Below are 18,903 nucleotides of genomic sequence, written 5' to 3'. Positions count from 1 at the left end.
CTCTCTCTCTCTCTCTCTCTCTCTCTCTCTCTCTCTCTCTCTCTCTCCCACAGCCAAAAGCATATTATTTTTTATTAAAAGATGAGGGAAGGGAGGGAGGTGATGATCCTATGAGATGACCTGTAAGATCTCTTCTTGTTCTATCTTTCCATGATTCTATGATTCTCTAGGACTCTGTAAAGATAGACATTCTCCTATCCACACATGTACTAGAGCCAGCTTGAACAATTATTAACTTTTCAGTGTGAGCTTTTATACACTAGAAATTAGGAAATACTACATACAATACGGGTTTGGTTTATTGTATTCTTGATTGTCTAAACTTAAGAAAGTGATAGAGAAAATGTTAAAAATGTAGACTAAACTTAAGTGTGTTGTACATATATATATATATATTTCTTCCTCTCCTTTTCCTCCTCTCCCTCCTCATCTTCCTCCTCCTCCTTCTTCTCTTCTTCCTTCTTCTCCTTCTCCTTCTTCCTTGATTTTTTTCCTTCTTCACTGGTATTTTAAATTTTCCAACATATCATTACCTCTTCTTTAACCAACCTTAGAGCTCTTTCATATTCATGGATATTGTTCTTAACCAGAAAAATCGATTCAATAGGTATGAGCAATTCATCCCCTATAGAAGACTCTGGCAGCACATTGGAACTAATTTCCTCTGTGACAGTGCCCCCTCCTCTCCAGTTGCTTAGTGGTGCCGACTGATCCCTTGTGACAGATTTCTAATGTAGAAGATATGTGTCCAGGCTTTGTTCTGAATCCTTACTGCCACTGAACAATGATGACTTTGTTCTGGTATTGAAAATGTCTGCCCACACTATTTGGAAATATCCCCATTAACACCACATTCAAGGGTTACTGATTGACTCATAGTTAGTCATACCCTAGTCCAGTAAGGGGAGTGTATGAAGTTGAAAGGTGTGAAGATGGTGGAGCTAGCTAGTGATGTGTTTGGTGAAGTGGCAATAAGGCCTGTGGTATACATTCCATTAAAGATAATTACATGGCTCATAATCTTTATCAGTCCATCGAATCACCGCTTTCATGTACGCTACTTTATGACAATTACAGGGTTGCCAAAATGCAGAAGCAAACAATTCTAACACAATAAAATGAGGGATACTCCCCTCCCTCAACGATTTTTTTGAGAAACAGTAATAAAAAAGACTCACACATTTTATATTAGCTGGTGTATTTGATGTTTTGGTTTTCTGTTTTTATACCTTTTTTAAAAGGGACAGCCAAAATGAGGGCTGGTTCCTTTTACACATACACCATCAGGTTCAAAGGTTTTCAGACTTTTGATGACTGTTTTCTTATAAATCACATTCCTTAATGTTTACAGAACATCTCGACCCAATTTATTAAAAAACTCTGAGGGCTTTTTCCATTACTTTACTAAAAAAAAAATGAGTTTTCCAAACATGGATTTTTATATTAGAGGCTGGTATTTGATATTTGAAACTTTGTATTCTTGTGCAAATAAAGATGTGAAATCTAACTTTTGCAACTTTAAAAAAGGAGAGACAATTATAACTCCTAATTTAGGGAAGCTGGAACCCTCTAAATCTTTTGGCTTTATCTCTAGTTTCCAACTTGCAAAATTCCTCTCATTATAGAATGTATTGCCACTTTCCCACTACCCAGCCCCACCCCTTTTTTGGGTCAATATCTGTGCTTTCATAAGTTTAGGATATAAGGTAGAGACTTCCCCTCCCGATGAACATTAGCGGCTCATTTGTAATACAGTCTTAAAGAAGTGTTTGGGTGCACTTAAACTCACAAAGCTAGCACAGGCGAGAGGCTAAAATTAAATTTGGGCTTTCCTTTACAAACTATGAATTGTCCACTCATAGCTTCCCACCATTTACAGTCTCCAAACAGATCAATCAAGAGTGTTCATGGGGGCACTAAGTCAACTGAACTGTGAGTCTGGTCACGCTGGAGAAGGGCAGTCATTGGTGGACAGACTGGGCCCTAAAATTCCTAATTTGAGAAAAGAGCTAGAAATTGGCTAACGTTTAAGTCTAGGAGTAATTACAGGGGCCTAGTAGACATTCTATTACATATTGTTTTATTCATTCCATGCTAAAGAATAAGGAATTGAATGTAGTATCTGAACATGTCTGTGCATTTGCTAGGGAGACTGACTTCATTATGTTATAGTTACATGACTTGGGAATGGTAAAATTGGGCAAATTCAGGGAGGAAGTTGGGTTTCCAGCTGATGAAAACTCAAGAACTATTCTGATAAGTTAGAACCACACTATACAGCTAGTTTGATTATGTGTCTCTAACCTTTTTTTCATATTAAGCACCCACTTAAATATGCATATATACATACACATACATATGTATTTGTCTATAAATTATATACATGAACAATGAACTAATATATGTAATGCAATGGAATAGAGGAATATTTATTAAGTGCTCACTGTGTGCCAAGTATCGTGTTAAGTACTGGGCATACAAATAGAAAACCAAGGTCAAGGAGTTCACATGCTAATAGGGGAAAATAACACCCATAGGTGGGTTCAACTACAAAGCAGATCTCTAGTTCCTAGAATGCAACCAAAGGGCAGATGACAAAACCTAGGAGTCCTTAGGGTACAACGTCAAGTCAAAGAGAGATGCCCAGGGCTCTGGCGGGTATAGCTTCAGCGACAGAAGCTAAAGCCTGGGGCGACTTGAGGATCAATGGGAGGACACCCCAGCCCATGATAAGTTCACCATCTTTCAGGAAGAATTGTAGTTGGTGTCTCCCTGTTCATCCAAATTACATATTGTTGACAATAGGTTTGGTGGTTTCAAAGGTTGGAACAGAGCAAGGTTCAGATTTTCTAATCTCCAATTAAGGTATACATGTGAGGTCATCCTCCAGTCTCTTTGGGAACTAGGAAATAGGTGCAGGAAGTGAAAAGGGAAGGCTCCCTAGGCCTGTCCTAGCCTTGCCCTCAGAAACCAAATGAGATCTAGACCTCTGGGGTGAAGAAGGGGAAAAAAAGTATGTATTATAGATCTTCTATGCAAAAAAAATGAAAAATTAAAGGTGAGATAAAGAGCAAATAGTCTTTAAAATAATTTCCTTTATATAGGGAGGGGCTTACACTTATGATTCCATTGGCATAGGGAATTCACGATGAAAAAACTCTCTCTACCAATGCAGAGCTGCACATTGTAGGCACATATAGTTTTAGAGAGTTGCCTGGGAAACTGAGACATTAAGTGACTTAACCCCCAAAGTCACATGGCCAGTGTATATCAGAGGCAGGACTTAAACTCAGGTTTTCCTGGCTCCCAGGTTTACTTTCCATCCACTGCCTCTTTAATTTATTTAATAATCACACACACAAACATCTTGCTTTCACTAAAAAAAAAAGATTATTAATATTATTATTTAGTAAGAGACTTGTGATAATGAACATTTCAACATTTCTTAAAATCTTGGTTCAATAATTTGTGATACTGTGCTATGAAAGTTGATTTCTATATTCAGTTTATTTCCATAGTTAGTTTTGATGGCTGATATAACTGAAAAAGATGTTATACAGATATGTATTCTCATCTCTGCTTACTAAATAATCATAGTAATTCTTCAATCCTATCCTCTAATTATGCAAAATTTTGTTAAAATTCAGCTAGTAAATTTCCATCCTTCTTATTGTTAAACAATTTTTACAACTAATCAGAAGATTCGGCTTTTTTTAAGCAAATGGATTCAAAATCAACTGAAACTCTTCATTTGGAAGATTTCTACATGTTAGAAAATCCTGTTTCCAAAAGTACAACTATGAGACTGTTTCAAGGTGACAAATGTTGCTTTTGGCAACAGAAACTTAGCTTTTAAATCCCTTGCTAATAGGGACAATTTCCTACTATTCTTGGCTAATATCTTAAAGCACAATATGCATTTAGAGCAAGGTTCATTTTTAAAGACAGTAAATCTGTATTTCAAATAATCATATTGAATTTTTTTTTACTGACTTTGTCATAGCTTATTAGAGCTTCATGTTTTTGCTTTGCAATTTTGACTGACAAAGAATTCTTACTAGGAGTAGAAGAGGCAACAGTTCCACCATATTCTTATCATTTACTTGTGCTCAGATTTTTAACACTATCACCCATTTGCAGTTACTTTGCAGGAATATTTTGAAACCTCTTATCCATTTAACCAGGTATAACTAAGCCACAATACATCAGAATTTGAAAAATTCAAAATTTCCTGAAAGTGATCAAACAAATGTCAATCCCTGTCAACTCTTCTACATTGTGGAATGCCAATTCTTCCCTCAGAATACTTTGGAAACTATTTGATCAAATGACAGAGCCACTGTCTATTAAGTATTGGTAAAATTTAATTTCTTTATCTTTTTTTATGAAAAGTATATATAACTAAAAGTTCCAATATTTTCTTTCTTCTAATCCAGTGGATTACCATGCACACCATACTGTAGTATATGAACTCCATTTTGGAGACTACTGCTTTAGATTAATGATGATCATGATCATTAGTTATATGGAGAGCTTTAAAGTGTGAAAAGTGTTATATATATGGCCACTCAGAGAGATAAAAAGGTAGAGCTGGAGATAAAGGTCACCCACACTTTTTGGAACTACTTAGAGCTAAATAAGAGTCATTTCCTAATTGATAAATGGTCAAAAGACATGAACAGTTTTCAGCATAAGAAGTCAAAGCTTTCTGTAATCACTTGAAAAAGATGCTCTAAATCACTTTTGATTAGAAAAATGCAAATTGAAACAATGCAATGTTCACAGTTCCCATGATCACTATAAATATACTTGCATGGTGCTCAGTCACAAAGAAGACAGGAGCAAAACATTTATTCAGACACCAGAAAACCAAATCCCCAAACCAGTAAGCCAATTCCATCATAGTAGCAAAGAAGCTAATAAGAAAAGAGAGCCACACCTTCTTGTTAGCCTTCCCACAAACACATATGAGACTAATATTCACTCACACTGGGAAGCCCTGCTCTCCTCCCAACCGTCTAGTCCAGCTCTGACTCCCAGCTTCCTGTGGGCTCTGCTCCACCCTTCAGCAAACTCCTCCCACCACAGGATCCATGTGATTACATTCAGCCTAGAAAGGGGCAGAGTTTATTTTCAAAGCAGGGAAAGTCTTCATATTCCCTTAGGCTTAGTGAAGGGCAGGGAAGATCTTCAAATTATCATTACAGATATCAAAGTAATCTGTGATTACATGGAAAAAAATGCTCTAAATCACTACTGATTAGAGAAATGCAAATTGAAACAATTCTGAAGTGCCACCTCACACCTATCAGATTGACTAAAATGGCAGAAAAGGTAATGATAAATATTGTGAGGATGTGAAAAAAATGGAACACTAATGCACTTAGTGGAGTTGTAAATTGATCCAAACATTCTGGAGAATAATCTGGGACTATGCCCAAAGAACTCTAAAACTGTGCATATCCTTTGACCCAGCAATAACACTAGGTCTCTGTTTCAGAAAAATAAAAGAAAAAGGAATGTATAAAATGTATAACAGTATTTATAGCAACTCTTTTTGTTGTGGGAAAGAATTAGAATTTGAAGGGATGCCCATCAATTGGGGAATGGCTGAACAAGTTGTAGTATACACTTATGATGGAATACTAATGTATATAAAAATGATGAGCAGGATGGTTTCAGAAAAAAAAAACTGGGAAGATGTATATGAACCAATGCAAAATGAGGTGAGCAGAACCAGAAAAACATTGTACATAGTAACAGAGTAATAGTGATATTGTATCAACTATGAATGACAGTTATTGTGATCAATACAATGATCCAAGACAATTCTGAAGAACTTATGATAAAAAAAAATGTTATCCACCTCCAGAGAAAAAAAACTGATGGAGTCTGAGTATAAATTAAAGAAACTTTTTTTTTTTTACTTTTTACATTTTTTTTGCAACATGTCTAATATGGAAATACGTTTAGCATAACTTCAATGTACAATTAATATTACATTTCTTGTGGCAGAGTGGAAGGAGAGAGGGAGAGAATTTAGAAGCAATTTTTAAAAATAAATAATTTTTAAAAGGAACTATATAGAGCTCAGTACATCTCTGGGACTTCCACTGGAGGAAGATTTAGTATATAATCATCAGGGTGAATGTGGGATTTCCCAAGGTCTTGCCTTTTTTGTGAATTCAGATTAGATTAATAATTAGCAATGTGACCTGATGTCTAAATGAGGTCTGCAAAGTACTTTCCTCACAACAACCTTCTGAAGTGTATAAAAATATCATCTCTATTTGACAAATGAGAAAATTGATGCTTTAAGAATTGACTTGCCTGTTCTAGGGTTGTATCCCAAAGAGATCATAGAAGTGGGAAGAAGACCCATATGAACAAAAATATTTATAGCAGCTCTTTTTGTGGTGGCAAAGAATTGGAAATTAAGGGGATGCCCATCAATTGGGGAATGGCTGAACAAGTTGTGGTATGTGCATGTAATGGAATACTATTGTGCTATAAGAAACGAGGAGCAGATGGACTTCATGTTTACCTGGAGAGGCTTATACAAACTGAGGCTGAGTGAGAAGAGCAGAACCAGGAGAACTTTGTACACAATTACAGACACAAAGTATGTGTGATGACCAACTTTGATAGACTGGACTCTTCTCAGCAATGTGGTGTTATAAGTCAACTCCAAAAGACTCATGATAGAGAGAGATGTCTACATCCAGGGAAAGAACTAGAAAGAACAGAGGCTGAATGCAGATTGAAGCAAACTACCTGCTGTCTTTCTTTTTCTTATTTGGTTTTGTTTCCTCTTTCCCATTGTTCATTCCATCTGATACAAACCTTCTTAATAACCTGACTAATGTCTAATGTGAAAGTATTTGCAGATCCTATACTTGATTGCATGCTGCCATGGGGAGGGGGGAGGGAAAGGAGGGAGAGAAAATTTGAAACTCAAGGAATTGTGGAATTGAATCTTGCAAACTAAAAGTAAATGAACAAATTAATAAAGACCAAATAAATTAAAAAGAGAAAAAAAATTGACTTGCCTGGCATCACATATCTAATAAAAATCTGAAGCATAATTTAAAGTGAGACCCCCTGACTCTAGGGGCTCTTTCTACTCACCATGAGTGTTCTTGACATCCTAAACTATAAATGAATGAAGGGTGAGAAGTGTGTCCACACATCGTTATGTCACCTACAAAGCCTGAGCAATAGATACTTAATAAAAACATGTTTATTTATTCGATGAAACATTGACTCTTTGATCTATGATTGTGAATTACTTTTTTTAAAGCAATTGGGGTTAAGTAACTTGCTCAAGGTTACATGGCCAGGTGTTTCTGGGTGTGGTGCTAAGTGTCTGAGCCCGGATTCGATCCCCAGGTCATCCCAATACTGGGGCCAGTGCTCTTACTCGCTGTGCTACCTGGCCGCCCTGAATTATTTTTAATAATATTTTTTCTTCAATAGTATTCTATTTTTTTCCAATTATACATAAAGACAATTTTTAACATTCATTTAAGAAAATTATGAGCTCCAAATTTTCTCCCTCATTCTGTCATTTCCTCCCTAAAAATGGTAAGCAATTTGATATAGGTTAGAGACATGCAGTCATATAAGACATATTTCCATATTAGTCATGTTGTGGAAGAAGAAACATAGCAAAAAGGTGGGAAAAGCACACACAAAAATAAAAAAAAGTGAAAATAGTTTGCTTTGATCTGAATTCAGACTCCATCAGTTCTTTCTCTGAACATGGATAACATTTTCCATCATGAGTCCTTTGGAATTGTATTGAATCATTGTATTGCTGGAAAGAGGGAAGTCATTCATAGTTGATTATTGCACAATGTTGCTGTTACTGTGTATGATGTTTTCCTGGTTCTGTTCACTTCACTATGCATCGGTTCCTATAAGTCTTTCCAGGTTGTTCTGAAATCCACCTGTTCAACATTTCTTATATTACAATAGTATTCCAATACATTCATATATAACAACTTATTCAGCCACTCCCCATTTGATGGATATTCCCTCAAATCTTAACCACGACAAAAAGGAATGCTATAAATATTTCTTTATATGTAGGTCCATTTCTCTTTTCTTAATGATCTCTTTGGGATTCCGACCTAGTGGTGGTATTGCTGAATCAAAGTTTGGTTGCCTTTTGGGCATAGTTCCAAATTGCTCTCCAGAATGGTTCAATCAGTTTGCAACTCCACCAACAATGCATTAGTGTTCCAGTTTTCCCATATCCTCTCCAACTTTTATAATTTTCCTTTTCTGTAATATAATATGACTGTAAATTCTTAACCATAGGTTTTCCAAATGCAAAATTCGTAATAACTCTACCTACTAAATATAAGAAGTTGAGATTATTTTAAAAGGAAAGCTGTGCCTAAGAACTAAATCTATCTCCAGTTCTACATGTGGATATCTATAAATGAATATACTATTCTAATACAATTCTAACATGTTCAAAACTGAAATCATATTTTCTCTTAAACTTACTTTTTCTACTAAGAAAAACTTCTAAAAGAGTTGAAAACTCTGAATGGCTACATTAAAAAGACTTTCCAAAACACTGATAGAGAGATGTAAATAAAAAGAAATTCTGAGGTTCATAGTGCCAATGCAATACTCACAGCATTGGCAGTGAATATGAATATGCCCTCACAGTTCTGAATTGCAAAATATAACAGACTTTCCATATACAAGACAGAAGCAAAACATTTATTCAGACACCAGAAAACCAAATTCCCAAACCAGAAAGCCAAATCCCAACACTAAAAAATGAAATTCATCATAGCAGCAAAGAAGTTAATACGCCATAGCACAGCAGGGAGCCACACCATCTTTTAGCCTTCCCACAAACTCACAAGCCTAGCTTTCTCCTTGTGGGTTCTGTTCTACCCTTCAGCTAACTCCTCCCACCACAGGCTCCATGTGATTACATTCAGCCTATTAGGGGGCAAGGAAGATCTTCAAATTCCCTTAGGCCCATTAAGGGGCAGGGAGGATCTTCAAATTACTGTTACCATTACAAGGTTTCACCACATATCTTGAAAGTTGGCAAAAATGACCACACTACTACTGGGCATATACTCCAAGGAAATCAGGGGCAGAAACATAGGTCCAATATATATCAAAATATTCACAGTTATACTCTTTGTTGTAGCAAAGAACAAGAAACAAAGTGGGTTGGCCTTCACTTGGGAAATGACTGACAAATATGAGTAATTCAAAGAAACATGGGAAGGCTTACATGAACTGATACAGAAAGATCTAAGTAGAGCCAAGAGAATGATACCATGACTACCATAGTGCAAATGATAAGATCATTAAGAAAATCAGACTCTGAGTAACTGGGAAAACCAGTGACTATCTAGCTAAAGAGATAACCAAACATATCTCTTCCTTCGAAACAGAGTGGTAGGAGGTGATTAAGAAAAAATAGCATATATGTTGTCAAACATGGTCCTTGATTTTGATGTTTTTGATTAATTATCTTTTTTCCATATGGGAAAATAAATCTGAAGTAGGATGGGAAGTAATTGTGATATAAAGGCAAAAAAGCCCAACAAAACTTTTTTTAAAGAAATAGAGGAAAAACAAAAATGCTCATTCAATTGAACTGTATTGTTTAGAGCACTGCCATTCTTCCTAACAAGCAGGGTAGAAACTTAAGCATTTTCATTGATTCCTCTCTTTCCCTCCCCTTCCTAGCCAAGAAGTTGGCAAGTTTTCTCAGTTTTACCACTATAATATATCTAGAATCTGTCCCCTTCTTTCCATACAATCACTGTCATTCAGGTTTTCATTAACTCTCCTGGACAATGACCTTTTAAATGGTATTCCTGTTGCCAATCTAGCCCAAATACCATTGGCTAAGTAATTCTCCTAATCCATAGCTCTGTTCACACCATTTCCCTGCTCAAAATCTTTAATGATTTCCCTTTGCCTAATGAACAAAGTCCAAACTACTTAGCCAGTTATGGAAGATCCTTCACAATCTGCCAGCAATAACTATGATTTGAATTCAAAGAGATGGGTCTTCCTGACTCCAGACCTGGCACTCTATGGCTAGTAAGTTTTAACTTTCTAAGGCCAGATTTGAACCCAGGTTGTTGGGCAGAAAATCAATGAGGCGAGACCTGGGCATAATTTAATGTAAGTTTAATGTGGATTTTAATGAGGGCCCGGCTGTCCAGAGTGTAGACTCAAATCAGACAGCCCTGAGCTGGGGCAGAGCCAGAGTATTAAAAGACAAAACTCACAAAGTAATGGTAAGATCTATAGAATACCAGGAAGTTACAGAAGCAGAGGAATGCAAGTGGTTAATACTCAGTTTAAGACCTTATATGGAATATGGTTAGGTTTCAATTCCCTGGAACAGGGCCAGTGACAATGCCTTGGGAGATTTCCAAAAGATATGCCTTGGGCAGTTATTCTCTTGGCATTTAGGGGCTTCTCTGTGGCAGGACTTTACTTCCCTGGAGAAGGGAGCACAAAATGGTGGGGACTGATACCAGGTGGAGGGTGAATTGAAATAGGGTACAGCAAGGTCCTCTCGACTCCAGGGCTGGTGCTCTGTTCACTGTGCCACCTAGCTGCTCCTATCCTACCAGTTCTTTAAACCGACCTCCTTCATTAAACCTTCTCCAAATCCAGGGGAGTAATTTTCCCTTCTTAGGTCTCTCATGACCCTTTAATGATGTCTCTTGTGATCTCATTGATGTGGGTACTCTCTTTAATAATAAAGATAACAATCCATTCATGCCTTCTCATCCTGGAAGGAAGGCCCTGGTCCACATTGTGGCTATCTAAATAGATGTCCTATCTCCCTTGGGAGGCTGAAAGATCCTCAAAGGCAAAGACCCTATCTGCTTCACCTATATATCCCTCGGCCCCTAGGCTAAGACATTTAATAAATGCGTGAGGACTTTCATTGAAGCAATTGTGGTTGCAAAGAATGAGAGAAAGAACAGTATAGTAAATAGAAGGCAGGTCTTGTGGTCAGTAAGAACTGAGTTGAAATCCAACATATGATATATACATATGGTTCTTTAAAAATGCTTGTTGACTCACCATGGACATTAAATCCTGGGATCATATAGGCCCCTGACGCTCACTCTGACTCCAAAACTTGGAAAAAGTATGACACCGGTCTTTTCCCTATCCTTCCTTGAAGGGATTCTGTCAAGCTCCTGATAAAATGGACAGTGAGGGGGGAAATGTCTTTACTGGTTCAGTTTATTTTAATAACATTCCTTGAGCCTTGGAAAAATAAAAGAGGAAAAAAGGAACCTTAGAGGTCGTTTAGTCCTATCACCCCCTTCCCCATTTAAAGGTGAGGAAACTGACCCAAAGAGACTGGGGCAGGTAGGTGATACATTGGATGGGACATTGGACCTGGGGAAGGAAATCGTTGTTGTTGCTGCTGCTGTTGTTTTCAGTCATGTTCAAGTCTCCATGACTTTGTTTGGGGTTTTCTTGGCAAAGATATTGGAGTGGTTTGCCATTTCCTTCTCCATAGATGAGGAACTGAGGCAAGCAAATAGGGTTAAGTGACTTGCCCAGGGTCATATAGCTAGTAAGTATCTGAGGCCAAATTTGAACTCACAAAGATGGGCCTTCTTGACTTCAGGCCTTGAACTCTATCCAATGGACCACTTAACCGCCTCTGGAGTGAGGAATATCAGAGTTCAAATCTGACTTTGGACCAACTGAGTGACTCTTAGCAAGTCACCTAATTTTTGTTTGCCTTAGTTTTCTCATCTATAAAATGGGGAAAATAATATCACCTACATCTGTGGCAAGGTTATTATAAGGATCAAATGGAATAATATTTGTAAATCACTTATTCCAGTGCCTACCACATAGTAGGTCCTGTATAAGTGCTAGCTGTTATTATTATTATTTATCTGTCGTAGGTCACAAGTCAAGCAAGCAACAGAACTTAGATTTGAACCCAGAATTTCTGACTCCAATCTTAATATTCTTTCCACTGCACTATAGCTGCTTCCAACGTCACTTAAATTCTCCAGGCAATTCACCAAAACTGTTCATTTTAGACAACAGCCAATCTCTATCAGTAGAGGGAGTTTCTATTCCATGTAGAAATTTTCAACATAGACAAAACACAGTTCTGGACATAAAGAAAAAAAAAGAGAGAGAAATAAAAGTTTGTAATTTGACTAGAGTCATTAGACAAACCTTTTACAGCTCAATAATAAGTTTGAACATCAGGCCCAGTCTTCTCAACAATCACAATAACGGAGCACTGATTTTGAGTGGCAAAATGGTAGAATTACATAATGTTAGATCTGGAATAAAACTTAGAGATCATCTAGACTAGGAGTTTTTAACCTGAGGTCTGTGAACTTGTGAGTTTTTAAAAATATATATATATGATTTAATTGTATTTCAACATTAATGGTTTCCTTTGTAACTATGATATTTTGCTTTAGCATTTAAAAACATTTATTCTGCTTCTTCAGGTAGCACAACAAGTTTATTTATATGAAATCAGAAAGATCTAAAAATAAAGACGGTGCTCAGAAATCTACATTTGCTTGGACTCGGTCTCACTTTCAACTTACATGTGGTCTGAGACAAACAGCAATACACAAAGCATTGGAACCCAAGCTCCCTCTGGTACTGGAAAGTAGATTTAGCTCTAATTTTTGTGACAGATGGAGTTGATACTCTGGAGGGAGAGGGGGAGGGGGGGGGAGTGCTGGGGGAAAAAAAAAAGGCCAGGTTTTGACAGGCAGCAGACTCCCTATGCCTCTTGTGGTCAAAGACCGTGTTGCTATGAAATTAAGGTAGCAATAAAATTCAACCATCCTCCAAAGGAAGTAGTATCTACTAACTGCCCTGCAGGACAGATTAGGAACTTCGTTTCAAGGCAAGCCAAGGGATCAAACATTTCATTTCACAGGTTAATAGAAATCTAGATGAATGCCTGGCTGTGTCTTTCGTGCAATTCTGATTTGTTCTTGATAAACGTCAGATTTTTAGTATGATCAGAATTCAAAAGTATGCATGTCATTTTTTTTCATATTTCACACTGAAAGGATGACTAAAAGTCACGTTTGTAATTTTTGTCAATTTTCTTATTTTATTTATACTAATTTCATTACAACTGGCTCTGCATCCTTTCTAAAAAGAGTCGTTTGTTTTCTTTTTTGTTAATGAAAAGATGAAACAATAAAAGTGCAAATAGAGGATGGTAGCTCTGTTTTTGGAGTTGAAGCATTACACCTCCGGGGCATACATCTAATTAAAGTGTTATTTATTGTGTCTAGTTTTTTTTTTTTTTAATGATTCAAAAACTCGAGACCGATCCGCTGATTTTAAAATAATTATCTCATGATTGTGACTCACTGAGGGGAAATCTACAAACTAAACCGATTTCCTGACCCAGAAGAAGGCACGGATGAGGCCAGGGAGAATTAATAAAACAAATTCAAAACAAATCGAAAAGCCTCATAGCTTTGCCGGATGCAAACAGCTGCCTGAAGCAAGCCCTTGCAAATTCATTTGTGCACGAGTAAGGACTACATTTCTGAGCCTCCTTAAAAGTAGGAGGAGCTCCTTGGGGCTGCTGTCAGTCTCCTTAAGCCTTTCCTTTCAAGACTTGAATGTGAGCTGCCCACCATCCCCCGTCCTCCCTCCCCCACCGCCCAGCCCCGCTCTAGTGGATAGTTAAAAAAAAAAAGTTTCAACAACAACAGGCATGACCAATAGTATCTCGAAAAGTCGGGGAAGGGGGCCGAGCAAAGGGCGAAAAGAGAGTGGAGAAAAGGAGAAAGCAGGCGCTGCGGAGAGCGAGGGACTGAAGAACTGCAAGGAGGAGAAGCGTTGCTAATGTTTTTATTTGTTTGCTTTTCCATGCATGCATAATGAGGAGGGATCTAAGCACGTTGCAGTAGCTCCGAGAGGACTTTTGTATTTAAAGCCTCGCTGCCAGAAAGTCCACACACCCGATCCCGGGAGCAGCTCCCCGGCGCTTGTTGACAAGGGGCGAAGCATCCGCAGCCGAAGGACGCGAGCAAGCCCGTTTTGTGCCGCTGAGAGTTTCTTCTTGTCCCCCTTCCTTCCAGAAAACGGAGATAGCGGAGACTTCGGAGGAGGTGCGGTGGGGGAGGGGACGGAGCAGCGCAGGGACAAGAAGACTTGTCCAGGGCAGAGAACGCGGGCGATGGGCAGAAGCTGAGCGGAGCAGCGGCAATGCGGCCGGCGCAACGTTGAGAAAGAAGAGAAAAAAAGCCCGGGACTGAGAGAAAGGGCAACTTTCCCGGGCAGCTCAGCCACACAACGGATCCGCTAAGGGACAGCAAGATGAATTCTCGCTGCAGCGCGTCGGTGCAACCAAGGGAGCCCCACCGAGGCCCCTTTCTCCGGAGCCTCCAAGGACAGCGCTGAGTCCCACCCGCCACGGGGGACTGTTTTGGGGGGAGACTTCTGGGGGTGAAGGTTGATTAGCCGATTTTTTTTTTGTTTTGCTTTGGGTGTTTGTTTTTTTTTTTTTCAACAGAGAATACCTTCGAACCACCCCTAACCATCACCAAGACAGGAAAATCAAGCCGCACGAATGGATTTATGAAAACCCTCATGCAAAAAGTTGGCAGGAGTTTAGCAAACTTTTGCACAGACTCCACCTCCGGTGCCGCCTCCTCGTGGGCCTCCTCCCCTCCGTCTCCCCTCTTGTCCGGCTGCTGCTGCTGCTGCTGCCGCTGCTGCAGCGGCGGCGGCGGCGGCTGCCGTTCCTCCTCCTGCTGCCCGCGATGGTGGCAGGTTTGCGGGGCTGCTGGGGCGGCGGCGGCGGCGGCCGGTGGTGGACAGTGCCCGGCACTTGGCTGTGCTTGATGGCGCTGCTGCTCCTGGGCTCCCCTCCGCGGGGCTCCGTGATGGTGCACGGACGTAGGCTCATCTGCTGGCAGGCGCTGCTGCAGTGCCAAGGCGAGCCCGAGTGCAGCTACGCGTACAACCAGTACGCTGAGGCGTGCGCACCAGTCCTGCTGCAGCGGGGGGGCCAGGAGGCTGCCGCCGCGGCCGCTTCTTCTTTCCCCTCCTCCTCCGCCTCCTTCTCCTCCCGCTGGCGATGCCCGAGCCACTGCATCTCGGCCCTGATTCAGCTCAACCACACTAGGAGGGGCCCAGCCTTGGAAGACTGTGACTGCGCGCAGGATGAGAACTGCAAGTCCACCAAGCGTGCCATCGAGCCCTGCTTGCCCCGGACCAGCGGCGGGGGCGGGGGCGCCGGCGGCGGCGCCGGGGGAGCAGGCGAGGGAGGCGCCGGCGGCGGCGTGATGGGGTGCACCGAGGCCCGCCGGCGCTGTGACCGGGACGTTCGGTGTAACCTGGCCCTGAGCCGCTATCTGACCTATTGCGGGAAGCTCTTCAACGGGCTGCGCTGCACGGACGAGTGCCGCGCCGTGATCGAGGACATGCTGGCGGTGCCCAAGGCGGCGCTGCTCAACGACTGCGTTTGCGACGGGCTGGAGCGGCCCATCTGCGAGTCCATGAAGGAGAACATGGCCCGGCTGTGCTTCGGGGCCGAGCTCGGTAACAGCCCGGGCAGCAGCGGCTCGGACGGCGGCCTGGACGACTACTACGACGAAGACTACGAGGAGGAGCCGCGGGGCGGCGGCGCGCTCGGGGCGGCCGGGGACTCCCAGTACGAGGAGGACGGGCTCCCGCACCCGGCTCGGCCGGGCGGCGGCGCTGCTGCAGCGGCTGCCGCCGCGGGAGGAGGGCGCGGGGAGCTGCCCTACGGGGACGGGCGGAGGAACCGCGGCTCCCGCTCGGCTGCCGAGGGCGCCTGGGCTCGGCTCGTGTCCATGCTGCTGCTGCTGCTGCTGCGGCCGCTGCTGTAGCCTTTTCTGCCGGCCCTCTGTTGGTCCATGGGCTTGCTCCGCGGGCTCCCCGCACTCAGCCCGCGCTCTCCCGGGTCTCCCTTCCGCCCTTCCCTCCCTTGTCTCTCCCTTCGCCCATCACCTTCCCACGGCCCCCCGGCACACTTTGACTCCCCTCCCTCGGAAGAGTCATCGGTACTTAAAACACAGCTTTAGAGGAGCTAGGGAATGCTTGGATTCCTACTCCCCCAGACTTTCAAAAATAACCAACTGTCCCCTGGTTTCTTCCCGCCTGCCTTCCCCCTTGATTTCCCTGCAATACCCGCACCGATTTCACACACTCCTCTTCCAGAAAAATAGCGAGCATCCCGGGTTGTTGTTGGGGGGGGAGGGGCGTTTCTGTTTCCCCCTCCACCCCACCCCCCACTCCAGCCCTACTAATAAACACACACTACAGATCACCGGGTAGGCTGGAACCCCGGCTCTGCGTGAGACTTGAGAAGGCAGTTAATGGAATGGGAGACGGGGTGGAAGCAGCCGGACAGGAGGCACAGAGACACCCCTCAGATGACGTGGAGTTCTAAAGATTGCATTCTTCCCAGTTAGATCCCACCTAGTTCCGGGCTAGTGAGAGGCCAGCAGAGAGAGATTTGAAAGAGATAAGTTTGAAATGCTGCTGTAGGTTTATTTGCAAGTCTCCTCTAAGGTAACATGCAAATAGTCTTATGGTTTGACCTATTAGAATCTTTTAAGGAGTCAGCTACTTGAATTGAAGTCTCATTCATTCAATCATTTCTTCTCGGCATCAATGCCCAGAGTATTCTTAGTGACGAAAGAAGCAGGGATCTGGTCTTTAAGCAGGTCGTTATTGCTATTTCACTCCCTGGGGAAGGGGGAAAAAAAATCTAAACTGTGTGATGGTGAGTAACGTACTTAGCAAATTCCATTCCGGTTTTTAAAAAAAAAAAAGTTTCAGATTAAATTTGACTTCCCATTCCATCACCCAGTATTCAAACTCAAATGCTGATGTAGGAAGTTATTAATGATACTAAACAATGCAACTTTTGTTTTAAAAGAGCGCTGCACTGCCATCTTCGAAAGACACTTTCTGGTGTTTAGTGGTTATGTTTGCGGTTTTTTTTTTTTTCTTGTTTGTTTTGTTTTGTTCTGTCCTGTTCTGGTCTTTTTACATCAAGAACTTTTGTGTACCTTGAGAAATTATATTGCCTCTTCTCCTATCAGGGTGCCGAACTCTGGTAAATCGTATATAAAATGTATTTAAAACTGGGATTTGTTACCAGTCGCTGTACCTTGTATATAGAATTTTTATAAAATGTATGCTTCAAAAATAATTTATTTTTAAAAAAAGAAATTAAAGTTTAAAATTTACGTTCATGCTACTCTTTTTTAAAGAAATGTACAGATTTCATTTGTTTTAAAGAATACAAAGTACAATAATCCATCGTGAAGTATGCTCTAGGACAGCAGATGTACAGTGTATTTTATAAATTTGACGTTCACTTTCTTATTTTTAAGAGAATTTATGGATGATGTTGTTGATTTGTATAAATCCACTTCCAGACTGCCTTAAACATTGTCTTTTATAGAAGGCATAAGAAGTCCTATGTAACTATGGCTTTGTGTATTTTTTTTTTTTTGTTAAGTGTGTACATCAGTAAAGAGTTTTAAATAATGAATGTGGTGAAGTTGTTTTTTCAGTAACCTTACGCCGCAGCCAGGATTGGAGAAAATTCATCCACCAAAAGTTAAAAGTACAAACCAAGACCTGAAATGCCATAAAGAGAGGTTTTACTATTACCATGGATACTTTAATGAACAATTAGACTTCTGCAAATAAGGCAGTTAAAAATACTTAATTACCTGGAATGACTTCAGTTGTTTTTATGATTTAGTGACACAGTTCCTATATCTACAAAATCGTTTCCCTTCCACATACAGATTATCAGCAGCCCTCATTCTGTCCCCTCCCCCTTCCCTCTGGCTTTCTTTTCACCCAGTAAAGTGGTACCCTCCATGCTACTAGACATTCTTATGCAATAAACCATGTCAATAACATCTCGGCCTGTAAATGGGTCTACAAATCCCAGGATTTTGAGGTAACTTTCACAATTCTAGCGAAAAAAAAAAAAAGTGAGGCAAAAGTAAACCCGTGAGGTGTAGAACAATTAGCAGAACTTGTAATATTGTTGTGAAGAGTTGTTTAGCAGTGAGCTGAAGGCTGGTTTTCTGCCAGGGCTACTGATCTACACTCAGACGTCCTTAGATAAATAATTACACTCTTAAGCTGTGTCGAGTGCTGATACACTTGACCTTGTAAATAGAAATGTTTGCAGTAGGAATAAACTCCGGCATTGGAAAAATCTTTTAAACATTAACACAAAAGAGAGAGCTCAGTTCTCTGGGGATTTGAGTCTGAACCTCGCCAAGCAAGGCACTTGCAGGGGGAAAAAAAAGTTTATTTATCTTGTATTCCTTGTGTTTATTTAAAGCTTTTCATTTTAAACGCTGTGATTGGAAGGCAAGTCAGAAGTTTAAAAGCCACCACAAATAAACTTTGTCTGAGGGGTCGACAGATTAGCCAGATCTCTTGTCTCTTTATTTGATATTAACATGTGTCGAGAAAACTTAACCAGATTTCTTTGCTGCCTAAAGTAATTAACAAATCTGTGTCTTTGCCCCCCCCTCGTCCTTCCAACCCCACCCACTCCCATTTTTGAGGATTAGTTTTCTTTTAGTTCTCACTTCTCCTCCTCCCTCTTATTTATTTTCAGGGTTCTTTTCAATGAAACTAAAACCAGGGCTTATATATTCATATATTTATCAGAAAGTTCAGGATAGTTGTAATATCAAACAACCATTTATGAATATAATGTGTGGCTGCGTTCTAAAGTCACCTGAATGGTTGAGCAAACATATTGTTAAAACAAAGCTGAAAATGTTGTTTCTTTAGGAAGAAGGGACAAAGGGTGGTTGGAAGACACTTGTAAATGGAATCAGCCCTCTTTACAAAACGCTG

General features: G+C 40.7%; 1 protein-coding gene across 1 annotated transcript; it reads left to right on the top strand.

Moving 5' to 3' along the window:
* Nucleotides 1-12,298: 12,298 nt before the first annotated feature.
* Nucleotides 12,299-17,563, top strand: GAS1 (growth arrest specific 1). Its single transcript, XM_069087975.1, has one exon. It carries the CDS (start codon nt 14,796-14,798, stop codon nt 15,885-15,887), a length of 1,092 nt encoding a protein of 363 aa, XP_068944076.1. The 5' UTR covers nt 12,299-14,795; the 3' UTR covers nt 15,888-17,563.
* Nucleotides 17,564-18,903: the final 1,340 nt, after the last annotated feature.

The sequence above is a fragment of the Petaurus breviceps genome, unplaced genomic scaffold, assembly GCF_028583685.1.
Source record: "Petaurus breviceps papuanus isolate PSGF00001 unplaced genomic scaffold, PetGlider_PUasm1.0 183, whole genome shotgun sequence".
Taxonomy (NCBI): domain Eukaryota; kingdom Metazoa; phylum Chordata; class Mammalia; order Diprotodontia; family Petauridae; genus Petaurus; species Petaurus breviceps.
Note: the sequence above shows the minus strand (reverse complement) of the source record. Positions and strands in the feature narration are given on the sequence as shown.

Bases quoted from the DNA above. Each gene is read 5' to 3' on its own strand.
- GAS1 (XM_069087975.1), top strand. From the start codon at position 14,796: ATGGTGGCAGGTTTGCGGGGCTGCTGGGGCGGCGGCGGCGGCGGCCGG.